Below are 22379 nucleotides of genomic sequence, written 5' to 3' on the forward strand. Positions count from 1 at the left end.
CCCTACCCTTTATCCCATTTAGAATCATGGAATTTCAGAATGGTTTGGGTTGGAAAGGACCTTAAACATCATCCAGTTCCAACCCCCTGCCATAAGACTTCCCACCAGCCCTTTGAGGCAGGAGAGTGATGCTCACCAGTGACATGAAAAAATTCTCCCACAGAAATGAGATATGTAACTGTTTTCCACCTATATGCTGCCAGATACACGAATCAGAAAGAACAGAGGTGGAAGGGGAAGAGCAAAAAGACTGGAAAAGGAAGGGGATGCATTTGCTTCTGAAATTCTCAGTCGCTCAAAGCTCTGTTTAAAAAGGAAAAGCTTATTTCACCTCCTGGGAGCTTTCCATCTCCTAAGGATATTGATTATGATTTCTTTTGATTTTTTCTCCCTGGGAATAATTTTATTTTATACCATGCGTAGTTATGGGACCACAACTAAAAACAGATTGCCTTTTTACTAATTTTTCTTTGAATGACTTTTCTAAAGTTCAGCAAATAAGTGAAATTATTTTAGCACAAATTATGTCTTCATAGAATTGTTCAAATTACCTCAATTTATCAGCAGGCCAAGAAATTAGTAGATATGTGTTTTGACATTCAGTTTCACAGACACAACACAGCTCTGCATTCACTGGATAGGAAGTGAAACAACAACTAATTTACATTTTGATGTAAATATTTTCCCCTCAGAGCAATTTTTTTCTTGCATCCATTGAATAGTAAATCCAGTATTTTCATTAATAGTCCCTCTGTTGCTTATTTAGCAATGTTTCCTGAAGATTCAAAAAGCATAATGACTGATGAAGAGATGAAAGTATGTTAGGGTGACACTGATGACCCAAAGCTTGAAAAAGTAAGGATTGATATTTTTATTTTAGACTTTTTTAGTAAAATACATGCTGCCAAAAATATGTCCTGCTTTCTAAGGATGAAATTACAGTGGAGTGAGCATGAAAATTTAATTCAAGAAGCACTGTTCTGAATTCTTTTTCTAAAAATGTGGGTTTGAGTCAGCTTCTTTCCATTAATCCCTTGCCAGTTTTACAGGAGTTAGGTGAACAGGTAAGGCTTTTTCCCATTTTCTGCTCAGCTGGGAACTTAGGCAATGCTTCTCCATTACCACAGTCTCATTCTGAAGCTACTTTAATTCTTAATGCCTTAATCACTTGTGCTGATTAAATTATTTAAGATGTGCTCTGAACAACAAAGGAAAGAAGGACCCTCCTTTGGTGCTAATGAAGCAAAGGAAAGTTCTGGTTTCACAAAACCTGTGGGTTGAATGGTCAGCTGAGGAAAGATGCCCTTGAAAGTTTGTTTTATGCATTTTGCCTTATTTTTCTACTTAAAAAAGAGGGAAATAAAAAATGGGTGAAACAGAAGTCACAGAGTTGTCATCTCATAAGAAATTTCTTCCTGAAAGGAAATCATTATTTTTCTTGGTTATCTTAACTCATAATGTCTCATGATCATCTTCATGTTTAGTAGCTCTTGAACCTCAAGAGTTACAAAAAGGAAGCTACTGCTCCTGTATGATCACAGCCTCACCTGCCACAGAGGCTGTATAAGGAAACTGTATGTTCTCTACAGACACCTCCTCCTAAAAAGATGGAGAACAGGGAGCAGGTAGAAATACCGTGAAAAGGGAGGAATTCAAAGCCCTTTCTTTGCTAGCAGGTACATGAGCTACAAACAGGGGTCTCTAGCAGGGGAGAGGTTTAAGTATGCAAAAAAAGGGCCAATGACCACATAGGTGTGGCACATGGGCATGGCAGGTGGGCCAGGGGCTGTGTCAAGCCTTTGAACAACCTGCCTTCTGCAGGGCTGCAAAGCAGTGTCCAAACCATACATTAACAACTGCTAACTGGGGGAAGCACATAATCCGTCTTGCCTGCCCAAAATTTTCATTAATGAGACTAAACACAGACATGGTAATGTTCAACCATCAAGTACTACCAGCCTTCATGGAGAAAGTCCCAAATTACCACAGAGAGCACTGGAAGGGGTGGTTTGGTTACTCTCCCTTTTGTTGTGTTCCCCTCTGCTCCCAGGCTAAGCTTCCCTCCCAGGGCAATCCCTTTAGTAAAGCTAAAGTTTGTAAAGTTAGCAAAGTTTATAAAGTATTAAGCATTCTTCCAGGAAAAAGAAAAAATAAGCTTACAATGTCAATATGTGTCTGTCTGACCATGCAACAGAAAGGCAGTTTGGAAGAAATCCTACAACTATGAAATGAGCATAAGACCACAGAATAACTTTACCAAAACAAAACAAAACAAAAACAAACAAAAAAAAACCCAACAAAAAAAAAAAAGCCAACTTTTCTACCATTCATCTAAAGATCCTTTCCAATAGATGTACTTTGTAATATTCTATTACATTGCCAAATATAAAGAATATTTTGTGTTTCATGAATATAGAGACAAATTTTGATTATTGTGCATTTTATTTATTAAACACTCAGCTGAGATCTCAAAGGAAAGAGTGGAACCTACTAGAATTCTCAGAAGTGACATGTAACACGCAAACTGCAGATTTTATGTTATTTGAATAACCTCCGAAAACCAGACACCAAACAAATCTTGAAGCATATTTGAATTTCATGTACATACAACTACTTAAGTGCAGTAAATATAATAACATTTGCGATTCTGTGATTTGTGACCTTTTTTTTCCTTAGTAGAAAGGCAACAACGCTAAATCAGCAATACATTATTACTACACATTATAGAAATTATCAAGGGTGAAATCAAATTTATTGCAGCTGTAACACTTCCAAAAGAGAACAAGAATCTGGATCTGTGCCAAAGAACACACTTTGGGCAGTCAATCACATGATCTTCAAAATAACTAAATTAATTTTGTTGTTAAAAAAAAAACCCTAAACCATACTAAATACCAAAACCAAGGCTACGAGAGTGATTTCCAGATTGAGAAGAAAGCCTTAATTTCTTTTAAGAGTTTCCATGGCATCTAGCTTTCCAACATGAAATGCAAATCTACTTTCTATCAATTACAACCTGTATTTACTCAAAACAAAGGGATTTAAATGATGAATACCATAAATAGAAAGCCTGATTCAGCTCACAGAGGAATGCACTTTATCAAAAACTGAAATCATCTAGAGATGTAGGAGACTTCCAGGAAGCAGGAAAAGCAGAAAAAACCTCCGAAAAAAAAAGGTTTGACTTCTAATATCCACCCCCAGAATGTCCCAGGTGGGAGATTACAGCCCACATGCCAGTTACTCATGGGCTCCAATTCAGAAAAGCATACCTATTCAGGAAAGCACTTAATTAAGCACATGCTTATATGCTTTTCTGAATCAGGTCCATAGTACCATAGGAAATGGGTATAACAGATATAAAATGCATCAGTAAAAGTAACCAAGAACTTAGCTCCACAGCATAAGCTTTCATTTATGTACCTTTATAGTTTTAAGATATGATGCACTGCTTAAAACATAGAACAGCTGAGCATACTACCCTGTAAAATACAGCATGGCCAAAAGGACACCTGAGTATAATCAGATCAGAGGAACCATTTGGTATCTCACATGCCTAATCCACTGCAGAAAGTGCTGCAAAAGATGCAGAGCATGTTTTTTATTTTTTTTAACATTATTTAATTTTCCAGCAGATGGACATCACTGGTCATATTGATATAACAGGGATAAAGGGCTGGTGGCCAAAGGGCTGATGGCCAAAGAGCTTTTTGTCACATGGTTTGGATCTACTGATGCACACCCAGTTAGAGCCAGCACAAAAAGGGAGGCAAGGAAGTAAAGAACTCTGAATGTGTTGGTCAAGCAGCAGGAAAGATGTCTTCAAGAAGGTAATTAATTCCTTTTTCACAAGCAGCAGTACAGAGCAAAAACTTTGCATTTTCCCTTCCTTTCATTGCTGCTCTCTGAGAAACCCAAAGCTGGAAAAGAAGGTGCCTACCAGCAAGCAAAGTTTCTCAGCAGCTGCTTTGGGCAAAGCAGGAAGCTGACCAAGAACACACAAGGGGCCAGATGGATTAAGAGACACTGAAAAAGGTCTGAAAAATGCCAACTTTAGATATGCTGCTGTATCTGCATGTGATTATAAGCCAGCAGGAAAACCCTGTGGTCTGCACTGGGGAAACCCAAGTCTTAGAATGCAGGGGAATATCAGACCCCTCATTCAGTTCCCAATAACTGTTTTGCTATAAAGGGATACCTTTTTCACCTAGGTCACACTGATTTTCTATCACTAAAAAATAATCTTAAGCTGAATAAAAGTATGTAACAGCAGAACTATTCAAAACTTTATACCAAGAGCCCCAACGTTTAAAAATATGCTGCTGCCCACAAGAGCTTTGATCAAAGAGATAAAGGCTAGACTTGGAATCTCCTTCAATGCAAAAGAAGTACAATTTTAATATACGCTGCAGTTTCATTCCTTGCCAATTTTTATTAATGCTGAAAAACAGCAGAAATTTTATTAAGTACTGGATACTCTAAATTTTGTATTTAACAAACCAAAAGCTACACAAACTCTCACAACATTACTAACATATTTTTGCAATCAGTCAATCTATTAAAATGCAGAGGGTTTTGTACAATTCAATTGTAGAGTTATTAAGCATACTTCTTCAAATTAATCTTGAAAGATTGAAAGCCATGGTAATATTATTTTTTAGTTACACTTATCAAATCATAACATCCTGCAACTAAACCAACAGAACAGTCTTTGAATAGGCAGCCTTCATGAAGTGAGATCCTGACGGCCAACCCAACCGTGTGTAATGGAAAGGTGTGTACAACCTGAGCGTAATACCAGGGCTGCAGATGTACTTCAGGGAGAGCAGCAAGGCTCTTTTCAAGTCACAGCAACATAACAAGTAGGTAGGACAGAAATAGCAGAGGGCTGCAAGTTCTCTGTACCAATTAATGCATTATTACCATAGTCTGACTTCAGAGTTTCTGAAGGCTTTACTTATCATCATGCCACAATCACTGAAGGATCTCTAAAGGATCACGTATCAAGTCAAAAATGCATGCAATCATGCAGCAGTTTCTTTACTGTGTGCTTTTAGTATGGCAAAGAAGGATGCAGAAGTTCCTCTTCTCTGAGTATGAAGACTATAGTCTAATAGTTACCTATTAGAGGTTGTTTCCTTCTGCAGTCATCAAAGCCCATCACACCCTACAGCCCTACTAATCAAAAATACTCTGGGTTGGATTTTCATTTCTTCTAATGATTCTCTCCGACTCATTCTCTGCACCAATTCCTTTTACTAGCTGATGTACAGACACAGGAAGAATTTACAGATACATGCTGGGCACACACGCTATTGCAATTCAGACAGTCTTGATTAAATCTCCAAAAATTTGCCAGATTTTCTCTCATTGTTAGGTTGAATTTGCCCAAATGACAAATATTTCCAATATGAACTACAAAACACTGGCACATAAAGTGCATACACTTGTTAATTCCACTGCATAATGCAGTGAAGGATCTGCAGGGTTTGTCTTGGTTACCATGTATTTTGTTTCTTTGTTTACTGTTATTTTGGTAGCCTAGAATTTTCTACTGAATTAGCAGATGTTTACTGGCTTAGCAAAATTAAAGACTGAAAATATTAACATACTTCAGTATTTAAAGAGTGACCTTTTTAAACAGATGTTACAACCAATTAATAAAAAACAATCTTTAAACAATTTTCACTAAATTTTATACATTAAAATATTTACACTGACAACAAGTGTGAAGTGTGGTTTTTTATACAGTATGGAGTTAGATGGGGATAGAAAGATGGTAGGCTGGAATAGACACAGTATTTCCCATTCTTTCCTATTATACCACCTAAACCAGAACTCTTTAATGCTAATTGTGCCACAATGATTTCTACTTCTCTGCACCTCTTCTTTGCTACACATCCCTTGTGTGAGTACTGAGTGGAGAAAACACAGCAATATTCTTTTGTGTTCTAGTACATGATGTCATCAAAATAATGTGTATTAATAGCTTTCTTCAAGCAACTAAGAGAAGTAAAAAAAGCAGATAAAATTTGAAGGATGGTTGCAAGCCCACATGACATCTACCCAGTTATGTATCCTTTTGGTGAAAAACAGTGCCAAATACTACACACTGCATGATATCATTACTGCACATTTTGTATTCACTTATTATTAATGCAGGATAGTCCTGTCTGTTCCAGGAATGCAAGAATGATTTATTCTGTCATTTGATTTCCACATGGAAGGCAGCTAAGATTCTCCTAATTTCTAAGATGGATCTTTTCTCCGTTTCCCTCTTTCATCTGACATCATTAAGTCTCTGACTTACAGGCCATTATAACTTCACAGTATGTACTGCATGATGTTAAATGGGAAGCCCTGGGTATAAAGCCAACTTCCAGTGGAGTTCATGGATTCAAACTCACAAGTGTACCTTAGTCTAGACTTGGGTAAATCACTCATTGGGCTCCTCTAATTGGAATGGAGGCATTTTTTTCTGGAAAAGCAGAAAAATCACACATGCAAACTTATCAGGTTACTTTACAAATGTTTACAGATAAGAAGATAGCGTAGTCTTTTTTCCTAGCTGGCAGAGTGGAAGACAATGGCAGAAACTTTTTTGGTCTTCACATGACAGTAACCTATACGGCCAAATGCAAAGGCCTCATCTCCTTAGCAGTATACGTAACAGAGAAAAGATTACTGCAGAAGTCTTCATCACCATCCTAAAACCCCCTTATTTACACAAATTTACACATAAACCTTTGCTGCCTGCTTTGCACTGTGGCATCTGCTAAAGACTGTTTTCTAGCCCCAGATTTCAAGGGTAAACAAGAAAAGATATGAAAAAAACCCCAATCTAAAATAAAGATTAAGCAGCTGGAGATTTTCTCTGCATGTACTAACACATCTGTGCTTCTAATGAGCTTCAAGACTTTTATGATGGTCTGATTGTGTTAGATACATTTTTTGTTACGATTATGCTCAAAAGCCACCCCTGAGCAGCAGCAGAATAGCAGGGACTGATTCTCCAATACTCTCCCAGCAGCTAGTAGTAAAGGATAAGTGAATACTAGAAGTAGACAAAGTTAGCTCCAAATATCAGATGATGTTCCATGAGCCTCCCCTAGATGACATTCATTTCATTCTTCAAGTATTACTCAGTCGTGGCACTTTGATGTTTTGCTACAGCAAAAGCACTGAAAAGTATAAAAAATGAAAAGTAAACACAGTGGGTTAACTGAAACCAACAGCCAAGGAGACGTGTCTGTATTATTCACCTCAGCAGGCAGCATTGCTGCATTTCACTTTTCTATATTACTGTAAATAGTTGGTCAAAGTACCCTCACTGTTGTCATTTACATAGTTGGTTATTTTTTTCCTCAAGGATACTATTTTCCATCTTTTGCTCTCTTTCAGCACTAAAAATTTGCAAGAAAATCACCCATAATCCATACTTTCCTAGATATACTCTCCATTGAAAATTTCCTCTGTGAAAATGTAAATTTTCCAAAAGAACTGAGGTCGGTATTTATATCAACTGATGTTGATATTTTTTCTAATCTTCTGAAACTGTGCTAGCAGCAAGTAAAATTTCTGAGCACTGTGAAGCACTCAGCTGAAAATTTCAGATGTTTCGAAAAGCTACAGCGCTCCTGGTCAGGCACTGCATCACATATTCACTAAAGGCCTCAAGAATGTCCCTGGAGACTACTGGAAATCAGAGGATAGCTAGTTGGTCAGCTCCTGCTCTTGGCATATGCCAGATGGATTTCTGTAACTGGTGACTTTAAAGAAGCCACGCTCCAGCCCTTTCACAACCACCTGGAATCCTTCCTCTTCAGTGCACATCATGCTAGGTGAAACCAGAAAGCAAGGAATATAGCACTGCCCTGGGATAATTACATTTATTTTTCAGCTCCATACTCTAAAAGGTAAGCTTGTTGAATTTTGCAGCATGATCTGCAGATCAACAATCAGGTGGTATCTGCAGTACTGTCTGGATATTATTGGAAGATTAGTTACAAAGGGAACTCAATGTAGACATAAAATTTTACAGGAAGTCTTTTTGACCTGCACAGTAGGTATTCATTCATCCATTAATGAGCATGTAGTACAAGCTTTCTGACCATTACAGTCTGGTTTTTTTTTGTTCTCTATTTTAGCATGTTGACCACATCAGGATTTCTGTGTCTGAAAAAATACACAATTTCCCATACATCGCAGAACATGAAAGTAGAGATTAGCACAACCTAAACATTCTTCTTTTTTTTCTCCCACTGTTTTTTTAAATGCTGACATAAGCTTTTTGGACAGTAGCTCTGCTTGATACCCTACTGATAGGCTTTCAACAATAGGTGAATTTCAGAGCTGCATAACTATGTTGGAATGAGGCTCTAGATATGTATTCAATCTTTGTAGATGTAACTGCTTAACTACAGCTGCACCGATACAAAATTTTCCAAATGCCAATATTCTAAGTAATTCTAAGCCTCCTTTCATCAATACACAGGTATTTAAATGAAAATTCAAAGCAGATCTGTAAACTATCAACTGGAAACAATTAAGTCACTTCTTCAAACCCTATTATATTTTGTTGGATGTCTTGTTACACAGTTATTCAGTCTAACTTACCACAGCTCAACATCAGTAGTTCTTTCAATAGAACTCTTGATATGGTTAATATCAAAAAAAGAAGATATCCAGCAGCATCAGAAAAGCAGATGAAGTGTATCATTATTATTGCAATACATCTGCTTCCACAGACTTATTGTAAAATACAGTTTAAATTACATGAATGGAGAGATTTTCAGTAAATAGTTCAGTGTAAGGTTCTCAAAATGCTAGCTCATTCTACCCTGTTTAATTTAAAATTAGGTATTATTCAAACCTGGGAAGTTCAGGTCAATGTTAACTCTTCATGTGTTTGCTTTTATCAAAACTGAGTACTATTGAACTCTAGAACTAAGAAGAAAGAACTGAAGAGTTTATGAACAATCAGCCAATGGTGCATCACGTAAGTGCCCTTGATCCTACAAGACTATTTCCTCTACTTCTACTTTCAATTTGCAGTTATCTTCAGATTGAATCTATTATCGTGCAAGGAAAATGTGTAATTTTCCTTCAATTAATTAAACTCTGGATTCCTTGACTTAAAAGCAAGTTATGCATGAAATGCAATATGGTATCAGCTTCTTGAAAGCCTATGATTTTCATTTGTGATGCCCCAAGGAGTATGGTTTAAATTATCATTTACCACATGTTATTAATACACATTCCATTTGAAACGAAAAACTGACTCTTACACCTTCGGAGCTACAGGATAAGGAGATAAAATTTTTTTCATTTTAATAAACTTCCAGATGCAGGTGCCACATTTCAGAGGCTACAGGTTAATCATTAGTTTTACACTGAAGCAGTAAAACCCATGAAAACATTATGGAAGCTGTTTAACCTGGGCAATGAATTTGAGAACATGACAGATGACCAGTTGGATCACAGGATAAACAGCAGGATATCTGCATGTCTGCAGCCCATCAAAGCTTCAGTACCACCACAACCACTATTACTGCATGGAAGAAAAAGCACATACAGAAAGACATAAACAAATACAGCTCTTAAGAGTATTTAGCATAAACTGAACATGTGAATGTGCTAATGACTTGAGCTTAGACTGAGTAACTAATCTCTTGAAAAGTAGATAATAGATACGTAATGGAAGCTGCTAACCAGTAGCTCAGTGCGTGTATTAGAAACTGATTAAATGTATGTAAAGGGAAACTAGTTGGATTTAAGCTCCTGAACACTTATAGCCCTGTATACAGCATCTGACTGTGCACAGCACTCACTTTTCTTGTGTGCTGGACTTCCCTGAGAACAGAGGCTGCTGTGTCCAGTGCAGTGAAGGCTGAGTGAACACTGTTCACGAAATTAAAAGTGTCCTGGAATGGTCCATGGCAATCAGCATATGCAAGAGTAAGCAAGTGAAGCTCGGATGCCCTGAATGCATCAGGACCTCTCAGGGCCAGGCTGTTTGTATAAATGCACTTAATAGTGGTTGAAGAAAAAAAGAGGATACCAACATAACTAACTATAGAACACACTGCTCCCTCTGATGGTAAAACCCACTGAACGATAGAAATACTCCACACATTTCATTACGAACTTATTTTCATTTCACTGTTTCAAAAATTGTCATACTATCAAGTTTATTTCATAGGTGAAAGAAAACAAACTAAAAAGGAGGAGAGGAAATGACAGCCCATTCCACTCAAGCAAAGGGATGAACTGCTGGGAAAGCAGTGTGCTGTGTTCAAGGCACAGGCTGCTGGAAGAATTTTAACAAAGAATCTTTGAATGGATGGAAAAAAGAGCAAGAGGCTTATCTAACTGCTTGACAGCAACTGTGAGGATCACAATTTAGTGAGGAAGTTCTTTCTCACACTTAATCCTATCTAGACTGGTAAATGCACAAATCCTATTTGCTCAGAGTTAGTAAAAAGAATACCTGAAAAATAGTTAAAGCACAGATTACTTTCTACTGGTTTCTGAACTACAACCACAGTTTGACTTTTTAATGGAAGGAATTTAGTATCTACACTGCCATGTCCAGCAACACAAGGTTCTCAGGCTGTGGGCTGTTATGTAAATCCCCAAAATGCTCAGGTGGTGGCCCAATGCCGTTCACTACAAGCCATGAGTAGTCCCACAGGGAAGGTGCGTGACGAACTGAAACTTGAAAACCTGCATAATTTTTTAACAGCATTGCTAACTGAAACAAGAAAAACACTCTTTTTCACTTCAGAAAAAAAGTGATGTTTGCTTTAGCTCCTTCTCTTGTATACTTTGACTGGATGACATAAAGAAAAACTTCATGTGGTCCAGGACCAAAGACTAAAAATGTAAAGCCAAGTGCAGTTTGACAAAACCAGGAACAACTGAAGACCTGCACTATAAAAGACGCTCCTTTTCATGACCAAAATGCCATTAGTCACTGCTTCCAGTACCAAAACCAAACCAAATCAAAACAAAGAATCAAAAAAACCACCGTCAGCTAACTTTCATTCCTCTGCTGTTAACATACACAGTAGAAGAAAGGGAGAGACACGATAAGCTAGGTCTGCTGCCACATTTAAGAAAAGGTTTGTTCAGTCTTGGCTTAAATGCACTTAGTTTCTCAGATAGAGCTTGTCTTTACAAGAGTAACACTGCAACAAAACTCTGGGTCTCTGAGATGCAAGGTGCTTCACATTTGGGTTGGTGACCTTTTTGACTAAAGCATGTTAGTCAAAAGCATGTCAAAAGTTAGCAAAGCATGTTACCGTGAAAATCATCTCATAGAGCATCAGGTGTTGCTTTCAAGAGCGTGGAGGAGGATGAACCAATCTTAAAACACATTGTTTTATTAATTAATAAATAAAGATAAACAATGTAATTTTCACATTGTTATCCCAATGGAATCCCCTGGGACAAATTATGCCTTAAGTTATACTATGGCAAAACTATTTCCATTCGCTGTAGCCAAAAAATTTCAATGCTTTTAATTTCTCCTTCTTTACATTGCTAAGGACTTGACCTAATATAAAAGAGGACAAGGATGTGAGTGTGGTTTAATGGGTCTGCATGTGCCCAGTATGTTTAAGACATACTTTATAAAATATGAAATTAGATTCTTTGCCTGGCATCATTTCATTATTTAAAAGTTATGTAACATTTCTCCATCATTCTTCTCTTTTTTAATACAAGTTGACTTGCAAGTCAATCACTTGGATACAGAGGTAGAGCTCAGATAAAAGTTACCATAAGGAGAAGAAAGAAACCATGACTGTTACATGATGCTGAATAAATATTAGCCATAGCCACAAATCGTTCAGATGTATTTGCTAGCAAAATATTTCTGAAATTATTGCTTTTATTTTGTACTGTATTTCCAAGTCTTTTCCAGAAAAGTATTTAAGCACATGCCTAACTTAAAGCACATGAAAAATCCCATTGAATTCAGAGGGCTTAATCACATCTCCTAAGTCCCACACATTCTTCAGTACACTGCTGCATCTGGGCTTTTTACAATAATCAAATGAATACAAACCAAATGTATGTTTGGTGTAATCTATGCTTTTCATGTGAAAATGTAGACTTTGCTATTTAATAGGCATGAAGGCTTTTAGGCTTGCAAAATTACAAAGCTAGAGAAGATTGATTTAGTGTTATACTGTTGAATATTTTGTGTGCATTACAAAATCCTGACCCCTTTTTATTGAAGTACTTCTGAACATGTTAACTTCACCTGGACACTGTCAAAATCAGAAGCCTAAGATGATGTACAATCCTTGTGCTAAGGAAACTTGTATTTTCATTTTGCATTCACAAATAGGACTGACAGGGACACTTTTGGAAATTTTGTGAGTAATTCTAAGTTAAAATTCAATAGTAACATCAGTTAAAAGTATAACATTTATAAATTTGGTATTTTAAATGCTTGAATAAGTATAATTTCATACAAGCAAAATTCAGCTGTGGAGCCTGGAATGTGTCTGTCAGATGCTGATGATTTATTATAAAAAAGCACCATTTATAGAGAGAGATAATACTTTTATTAGACTGACTCATATGTTCCAAATCTTATGTATACATGCATAGATACAAACCTTTTCTTGGGTGAACAGGTCCTTGTGGAGGATTCAAAGAAGGTCTAAGTTGGCCCAGTTTTCAGGTCTTGAAACCAATTTTTTCCACCTGCATGTTTTTGCCATTATTTTTTCTAGTGGTATTATCTGTTATAATACAATGGAAGTCACCTCTGATATCCATATAGTATCAGACCTGTAACATCACTAGTAATAGAGAATTTCATGCTCCAGGGACCCTAGAGAACCCTGTGCAGAAGACAGTATCTACCTTGAGGGAAGGTCATGTACATTATGGCAGTGGCAATTTTCCCAAGTAGTTTTATCCCTAAAATTCCAGTCTGGGGCCTCTCTGGAGCCAGAAATACCAGCCATAACAAACTATATAGTAGCTATGTGTCAGTCCTTGTCAGCAGTCCAAGGACAGTATGTGACAGCAGAACATTTTCTTTTATTGGTTTTCCTTCTAGTTAAATAAAGCCCATACAGTGCCTTTCCATTTAAACCTCTGATACTGATGTAGTAACATCTTCCAGGAGACAGGCAGAGAACTGAACCAGAGGAGACATGACAGTGATAATGACAGGAGTACTTCTGTTTGTTTGCCAAGCTCTCTTCTCATCCCATTGTCCAAGTTTACTAGCCATGGATATTATCCTGTCACACTCTCGGATACATTTTTGAGACTGTTTACTTAAAGAAAAGTGTCTTCAAATAATAATTTGAATCAACTAAAAAAAACCCAAAAAACACGTTTCTATTACATGTATGTTGAGTGTGAGCATTGGTATCTTTGATGCCAAACTATCTCTCCAATGATATGCAATTCATACGAAACACAAGTCACCTCAGTTTATTCCTAATGTCAAAATGCATTAACTGCTACTGAATGTTGTCTCATTTGGTCTGTCCCATTACGTGAATGAGGGACATAACATATATATACAACTACTAATATAGTTTGAAAAAAGCACCTTCAAATTTAACACGGGTGGATTACTGTATAGAAATGACAGAATGCTGAAGTGGTAGAGGGCAAAGGAAAGAGAAGATAACCAGCATGTGTTCATACAAGTTGTTAGGTCATTTGTAAAGGTCTTGCAGCTGAGAGAGAACAGTGACATTTCTACCTCAAAGTCCTATGAGATGAGCGACAAGGAATTATGATATTACACTTTATTCTTGATCTTCTGTAATTCAAAATGGGTGATAATTTTGGATCCTCTACAGCAAGCCACCTCTCTGTGCCACTTACTGTGTCTGTAGAAAGTAGGTAGTAAAATACCCAAGCAACTCTCAAAAATACTCTGAAATACACCTTTGAAAAGACAGGCTGGTTTTCTATGACTTTTTATTACAGCTGACTTGAAGCTATGACATTTTTCTTCAATGACTGATTTTAATTTACAGCAAATAATCACTCATTAAGGAAACTATTCTTTTCTTACTAAATCTGTAATTTCTTCACTTCCTGATCTTAAATGTCCTTTGCTTTCATAACTGAAGTATTTGTGCATACTGCCAGCATTTCATGACCAGAATCTAGACCAGATAACTTCCAGGTATCTCTTTCAACCAACATCACTAACCTGAGAAGATGAATTGCCTGTAATATCCCAAGCCCTACAAATACTGATATAACAGAGATAAGAACCACAACATGCTATGCTGCAATGGAGAACAGTTAAATGGAACATTTTAAAACTCAGTTAAAGAGTTTAAACTAACTTTCATTTCATTGCAATGAGCTCCAGCCAAAGCTCTTGGGGTGCTAGCAGGCTGCCCACCCCAGAGGTGGGGAAGATTACGTGCTGCAGGTACAGGGCTCATGCAGCAGAGGAGTAGCTGCAGCTGAAAACTGATCTGCAAAGGGATCACATCTGACAGCTTCACACATTAAAACAAAACAAAAACCAGGAAACAACAGTGTCCATAAAAGGTTGCCAAGGATTGTCCAGCTGCAAGTGGGCCATAAATGCAAGTGACAGATATAACAGCCTGTACAATCTGATAAAAAACAAGTAACTTACCCAGGGCACAAGGGGGATTGTTGTCCAAATGTCACAAAAATAAAAACCTGTTCATTCAGGTTTAGCTTCACAGCTGCTGGTGTCCTGTCCTACAGCACTGCAATCTATTGTTTAATTCTAGGTTAAAATGAAGTAATCTAAATATGCACCCTGTTATATAAAAGGGCCAGGGGATGAAATTACACCAGTTTCTAATAAGGCCCTTTGAAACCCTAAACTAGCAAGTTAGCAGCCAAATTGCTCTTCTTCTACTAATACAGAATGAACAGAAAGTGATGTCTAAAAGAGACAAAATAAAGAGTGTAAACCTGCAGTTCTCAAAATCCTAACTTTGTCTGCTATACCAAGGCACACCAGAGGACTATTTAGGTGCTAAAAATTTATCATTTTATTAACAATCTCCAAGATCAGTCTTAAAAAACTCTTGTCTCCCTATTGCTAGATTCTTCATAAATACAAGATCTGTAAAATTTCCTTCTCTTCAATTTCAAAACAAATAGAACTTTTAACATGCACCTTTTGAAAAAAACATATTTCTAGTTAGAATTTAGTAAAAATAAGCTTTTTGTTTTGAAGGAAAGCAGTAATTGTAAAATAAAAATCTAATGTGCTTTATTATATCTTCTACATGTTTTCTTTTTTTTTAGTATGCCATAAAGTCTATGGCAAACAAAGTCATTAGAATTATATTTTTACCTAGCTTCATCTGTCCATGTAAGACCAATTTCTGTGGTTTTAACTGTTCTTTCACTTGGTAATAGCAGCCTGCATTTGGTGACAGACCTCACACAAGAATGAGAAGGACCATTTGGTTATTTTCTTCTGTCTGTGAAATACATGTCCTACTATTTTCCTCTTTTTCACTCAGAATACTATTAACTAAGCCTTCCTATAAATGAAAACTTCCTTCCTTGCATGGATGTACAAACATATTCTGCATCTGAAGTGGAAAGAAAAGGAGAGTTATGAGCTTTTTTAGACACACACCCACCCTAGAAGTACAGTACCATAATGGGACTGATCCCAGACTGCTCCATGACAGCTGTAGGGATCCGCTGGATCTCAGCTGCACCTGATGGATCCCAGTTCTCCTCTGTGTCACCTAATGTCATCATTTTCCTGCTGGTCTTCAAAATAGAGATATTTACCTATTCTGTTGTGAGTAAAGACAGGAAAGCCAAAGTATAACAAACTCTATTCTGATTCTGACTCTTTTTCTCGCTGAATGATCTAGATTAAGACTTGATTCCCCCACCTCTGCCACATGCAGGAAGGCAAAGGAAAGGGGGCACAACAGGTTTCTCAGTACAGAGGCTCTGCAGAACAACAGTTATGCAAGTAGACTGACTTCTGGTCAAAAATAGGGAAAACAGATAAATTACTGACATTGTGCATATATATCACATCTAGTCAAGCTGGCATCTCAGAAAACAGCAGCTGCTCAATTTAGTCAAACACAGCTCTTCAGGGGCTCTGGGAACAGGGGTGCACTTAGATTTCTGAAGCAATGTGTGGTCATGCAGTCATTGCTCTGAGACAAAAGGAGAAGAATTTATTTCTCATTTGGCAACAGGGATGCTGGGAAATTGCTCAAATGATCATATAAATTTCACCTAACTGATACACTTTCAGGATAGGAATCACAGAACCAATAATTTTTTATTAGTGCATTTTTTGAGTTAAAGTAATACTAGTGATCTCAAACTTATGGAGAAGGCTGTCAGAATAAAAGCTGACACTACCGTGTATCATGCTTCAGGAGGATGATCTACTTGCAAAAATTAGAATAAATTTCCTTTCTTTAATTAAAAAACTTGAAAATTAACCTTGTTCACTGCATCAAGTAAATGTGCCTGGATTTTTTTTTCCCAAGGATGAAAGACTCTTTAAAAGAATGCCAGGGAAATTAATTCAATAAAGTAATCTGTCTATTCAGAAAACTCAACTGTCTGTCAAACACACCATCTAACAGCAAACACCTAACCCATCTCAGCTGCAGAGAAAGGCAGTCTTTCAAACAACCAAGGACTAGACTATTTGAAGCCAAGATGCCAGCACAAGTTTGAGCAGAGGTCTTGCACCCATGCTTATTCACATTAATATACTTGCAACAGAGGCTAGATTCTTATGCTCCATTAATTTTTATGATCTTAATGTCATGCATTTAGCTCCCAAAAAGAATTCTTGAGGCTGGAATGAAGCACTTATGCCTCCTGAACACGTCAGAACTAGAAATCCTGCATGATGAGCAGAAACTGCCCAGAGCTAACCAGTATAAAACACATTAACCAGTATGAAACACCATGGGTACACTACAAGCAGATACATCTGATATGTTCTTGGAGCTTAAACCACCAAAGCCTCCTGCTTCCTGGGATCTCTAGCCCCCCACAGACATGCCCTTTAGACATGTGACTTTTAAAGAACTAAGCCAGAGATGCTATTTTCTTTTTTGAAAACTGGCTGAGAGAGGAGTTTAACCATGATGTAACAGTGAAATGGCTTTTCAAATCGGGAAATGAAGGCTTAGTACCTGCTCTAGGCAGACAAGCCTCACACAATTCCTTTTTCCAGGACAGTGTCCAATGTCTTTGTGAGATTTTAGTCTCAGTGCCCACCTGGATGAAGGAAGTGATGAAATTGTTCTCCCACACATTACCTTGAAGTTCTGACACCGTTAGTGATGAGCAAGAAGAATAAACTTGTCTTATATCATGATTTTCTGTGACACTAGTGTAAGGACAGCAAATCCTACCTCCATATGCAATATGGCACAGACTTCACCTCAATTTGCAATCTGCAGACTATTTTCACATATTAGCATACAGCTATGAAGTAATTATGAAAAATACTACAGAGATTACACTACGATGGGGTAGTAAAACTGCTTCTAAAATATGCATTTATCAGGCATCCAGTCCTGCAAAAACATTTTAACGACGAAAAGATGTTTTTGCACTAAGCTAAACTGGCTCATCTACTTCCTATTAATAACCACACCATGAATACGCCACAGAAAAATTGTTTCACAGACTGCAAGAGATGAACTTCTGCCTAATCTTTTATGACCTTTATAAAACTTTATTAAATTATGAGGCCATGTAGCTTTTACAGGCTCCAAAGTTTTGGTTGGGAACACTTTAAATACATAAATATGTGCAGCTGTCCCAAGTTGTGCCACCATGGGGACTTAAGACACTGTTAAGACTTTCCAGTCCCGTACCATTTAAAATCCGTAATAAAACTCTAGTCCAAGATAAAGTCTCAGATAGGAGCTACCCAGCCAGGAGCAAAGTACTCCTTATTAAAGAAAATTACTGACATTTTAGAAATACGTGCAACTCTTCCCACTTCCTTGCACTTGTGTTACCCAAAAAAGTCTCTGGAAGTATATACATATATTCAAACTAGTTTATTGCACGGATAACCTCCTTCAGCATGTCAAAAATAGAAATACAAAATCCCTTTGTTCATCTTTAGTACACTGAGCCCAAGCTGAGAAAAGTATGGATCGTGGTACTAGCAAAATGTGTCCCTATTGTGACCAGTAAGACACAGCAAAAAATTAAGGTGTTAAAAACAAGGTCAATACATGGGATGGCAAGCCCAGATAGCTTTTAATTTGCTTGGTGCCTGCTGTCTTCTCAGAACTGCAGTCTGGTGGTAAGGAAGTCTGAAGACGACATCTTTAAGGAAAGGAAAAATAAGAATGGAATAAGGGAAATAAATGTCGACCCCATTTTTCCCATAAATGTCATCAGTCTCAAGAGGAATCTTTCTCTGACATGGGACAGGGAGATACACTGCCAATTCTCCCACTCCCCTTGAAATCCAAGAGAGTCCTGAAAAAACTCATGTATGTCATCTGCCACAGTCTGACCATCTGAAGTATTTTGTGTTCTTGGTAATTCTTGCTTAGGCAAAACTGACAGACCGCTATGGTTAATGCAATTATTTGAACAAGGCATACCACTGTGCACTCTTCTAGCATTTAATTTTTCCAGTGTACCTTAATTATATCCCTCCAAAAATTACAGTTCTGCAAAATCCTATATAACGATGATCTTGTTCCTCTCAACACAGAAAAAGCATTGAAACCACTTGAACAAAGTATGAACTAAGAAAAGGTTTGAAACTAGAAGTTCAGACAATTTCTTCAGATCTTACTATCATTTTTAAATCCAAAGTAAAATCCCTTCACGCAATTTGAACAGAGTTCAATTTATTCCATTCATTTCAGCATTGTTTGTACTTACTGACTGCTCACTTAGATCCTGAGAGTCTTCCATTGAGGTTATTCACTTTTCTTTTCCTCCACAAGCAGAAATTATCTTCCTTTCAATTTACAGCTCAGTAGCCTAAATTTAAAAAAAAAAAAAAAGAAGAGAAAAAATGACATGTTAGTCTATGGTCCTCACTTCTAAGGCAAATCTGCAATAAACAAATACCCTAACTAAGGTTGTGCTTTCACTAGAACCTGAAGCAAAGTTCCAAATATGAAGACTAATTTCATGCAAAGTGCTTCAACACCTTCAGCATTATTTTGGGAACTATCTAAAATACACCAACAGAAACAGGAACTTGTCTTTGACTCCTGCAAGGAAAACACAGTTATGGAAATAAACCAATAAAGAAGCTAAAATGTTGAATGCAGGCAGCTGTTTAAGCAGACAACAAATGATAACCCTTGAGAAAACATATTAAAAAGACAGTTATAGAACAGAACTACTTAATACACATTTAATGATAACCTCTTAGCCATTAAGTGTCTGGCAGAAAAATAGGTTATTATGCAATTATCAGCATGAAGTCCTCTCTCTAAGGTTCATTAAATTCCTTTAGGATTAAATTAAATACACAAAGTGGTTTATAACAAGCAGCTCCCTACGAAGTGCTAAATGACAGACATTATCCTAATTATCTGTGATGTCTATGGTTTCTCTAATAGGGCGAAATCATTCTCATCAAATATTGATATCTTCAACTGAAAAATTCTATTTTCTAAAAGTTCTGCCTGTGAATGATCACGGTAACATTAACACTAAAGTCACACAATTACATTCCCCATTCTCAGAAAATATCCATTTTTGGAGTTAGGCAAATTTCAGAAAGGAATTTGCCATGAACAATGGGTATTTTAAGAGAAAGCAGCTCTACATGGCATTGCCTGCAGCAGTCCCAGTCAAAGGAAGCAATTTCAAACACAGAGTTGATTTTTTACAACCAATACTAAAATATTCTATTAATAACTTAAAACATAAAATCTGCTTTTTTTTATTAGAAGTTTGTAGTGTGTCTGTGTCATTGCACTGGTAAGATTGTCTGTGGAAATAAATGGTTAAAATACAAAATTTGTAACAAATTATTTTACTAGTTTCTAAGTGTACAGAGTGAAAAGTCAGTAACTGGCTTGCATTCAAACAGTAAATGCTCTAATTCTGTCAGTCGGTCACTGAAGGTGACAGATACCCCACTTTCTATAGTTGAAGAACTCAACTATGTCAACTACAGAGCTGTATCATAACAGACCCAGGTTTCTTTCCATATTGCTGGATGCTTAATCAAAGCACACTGAGATCTACAGATGGATGTCACATTTTTCCTAAAAAAAACAGTGTATCAATATTTTAAATACATCCTGATGACACAAATCCAGCAGAGGATTTACTACTAAGAACTGCCAATGATTCATCTACAGAATGTGTTGTGTCCCAAAGTTCAGATGACTAGCTTTCCTGAAGTTTCAAAGTTACTTTACTGAATAACAACACAAAAGACAAGCTTCTTTTAATCTTTGCAGAAATACACAACATGTTGAAAATATAATTTGCATGAACGTGTGAAATTATATGTTTCCAGGGCACTGCTGTTCAACTTCATGCTGCCTTAAAATTCAGAAGTTCTTACTGGAAATGGAGCTTTTTAAAATAAAATTCAGAAATAATATTTTATCAGTATTATTCTACCTATCAACAGCTTAATCCTGCTGCATTTTGAGCCCAGTTAAAGCAGCTGATTATAACCAACTGCTAACACAAAGATTTTTATAATGGCAGTTATGCCAATTGCACTTAGACCAAATCCTTTAGGGTTTAGTTTTATAAATTTGTAAAAGAGGAGAAAAACCATTAGAGAAGTCAGTGATTTAAATAAGACCAACATTACTCCCTAATAAAGATATAAAATTAAAGGATAATAGTAACCTCGTGCTGTTTTATGAGGCAATAATCCAGTTACCAATTCAACCTTGTAGTTTATTCCATCAAGAGAACCAGATTAAAAACAGAGGGAGGGAGGGCACTCTTATCCCTATTATATTGTAAGTGTTTCTAACTGGGTTTAAATATTTTTAAAACTGTTGTTAAAAGTCTTAAACTTACAGACAAGCCAGAATGAAGAAAAATGCCTGTTTCTCTTCTTTATCCACTCCTTGCAGATGTGGCTTTAAAACTGATGAAGTGTTTTATGCTCCCAGATAAAAATTTTACCTTTCTAAGAAATGTCTTAATTAGGAGGATTCCTGACTTTCCTCATCAACAAATGCATTTAAATCTAATTTTTTATTTATTTATTTTTATCTGGGGGAATAAAACACTTCATCAAATTTAAACTGCAACTTCCAGGACTTGTCCATGAGGAGAAACATGTGTTTCCCTCCGGAGATACATGCATAAGTTAAAGAAAATAAACTACTTGAGGATCTGCTGCATACTGCTTTATAAATGACTGAAAATGCAAAGCAATTTCATTTTCTATGGGATGTCTACTATGGTCCTGTGCTGCAACTTCACAAGCTCAAGGCATAATTTGAAGCTTGGGGACCCACAGGTAAAAAACCAGCCCTAAAGCACTTGGTTTTTCCCAAGAGTATTTCAGAGGCTGCTTCAGGCCCTCCAGTCAGCCAGATGGGGATATGAATCCAAAAAGAATCCATCATCTGGAGGAGGAGTTTGGCCATCAGACAAAAAAATTCCTTCACTTACTTCAACACAAAGACTTGGGAAGAAAGTGCTCTCTTTGGCCACTAAGAATTGGTCTTCTGAAATGAAATTCAAGGGCATGGGGAGAGTGGTCCTCCTCAGCTTCTACCACAACATTTTTTTTTCAAATTATAATCCCCTTGGGCACATTTTTACATTCTTTTTATTCTGTTTTCTCTAAATACCTACTTCTACTCAGGTTACATTGTGTGATGCTCCCTAGCTCTTCTGAGGTTATATCATGCAATGCTCTGGCCAGCAGAGTTCAGCATTTTCATGATCCCCAACAAATATACTATATTGTTTTATACGTTTTGAAACATATTGGTAATAAACCTAGCAGAAGGATGCTGCTGACGTTTACACAACTCATTCAGCCACGAAGAATAACTCATTTCTGTCACAGAGACAGATTTGGAGTCAAAATGTTAAGTGAGAAGTGGTCACAAATAAAGCAATCTCTTATTTTCTAGTGCACTATTTCAGAAACCCATGATAGTACTAGATGTAACTCAATAAATGCAGGATGTGAACCAGTAAGTGAGGACAGGCTCCAGGGCTCAAACTCTCACAGTCTCTCAAGCAAGCCTCTCTTTAGGTTTGCACCACTCCTACAGAACACCTGAATAGAGTGAAGCATTTTTAAGGCACTGTGAAAGGTTATGCAAGGCAGGTAATGAGCAAATTGCTTTAGAATCAGTGCAAGAAACTAGTGCATATGCACTGCAATCTCATTTAATCAGATTATTTCATGCTAGTTG

The 22379-nt window shown here is 36.9% G+C and overlaps 1 protein-coding gene across 12 annotated transcripts in view; it reads right to left on the reverse strand.

The window, feature by feature from the left end:
- EYA4 (EYA transcriptional coactivator and phosphatase 4) overlaps positions 1–22379 on the reverse strand; it is a 143282-nt gene that overhangs the window by 107391 nt on the left and 13512 nt on the right. For all 12 annotated transcript variants that reach the window (XM_085055917.1, XM_085055910.1, XM_085055914.1 and 9 more), the window contains exon 2: positions 18895–18996. In XM_085055917.1, the coding sequence (XP_084912043.1) occupies positions 18895–18927 (33 nt within the window). In that variant the 5' untranslated portion in view covers positions 18928–18996. The remainder of the gene's footprint in view (positions 1–18894; positions 18997–22379) is intronic.

This window comes from Lichenostomus cassidix, chromosome 3 (assembly GCF_008360975.1).
Source record: "Lichenostomus cassidix isolate B80296 chromosome 3, HeHo_3.0, whole genome shotgun sequence".
NCBI lineage: Eukaryota > Metazoa > Chordata > Aves > Passeriformes > Meliphagidae > Lichenostomus > Lichenostomus cassidix.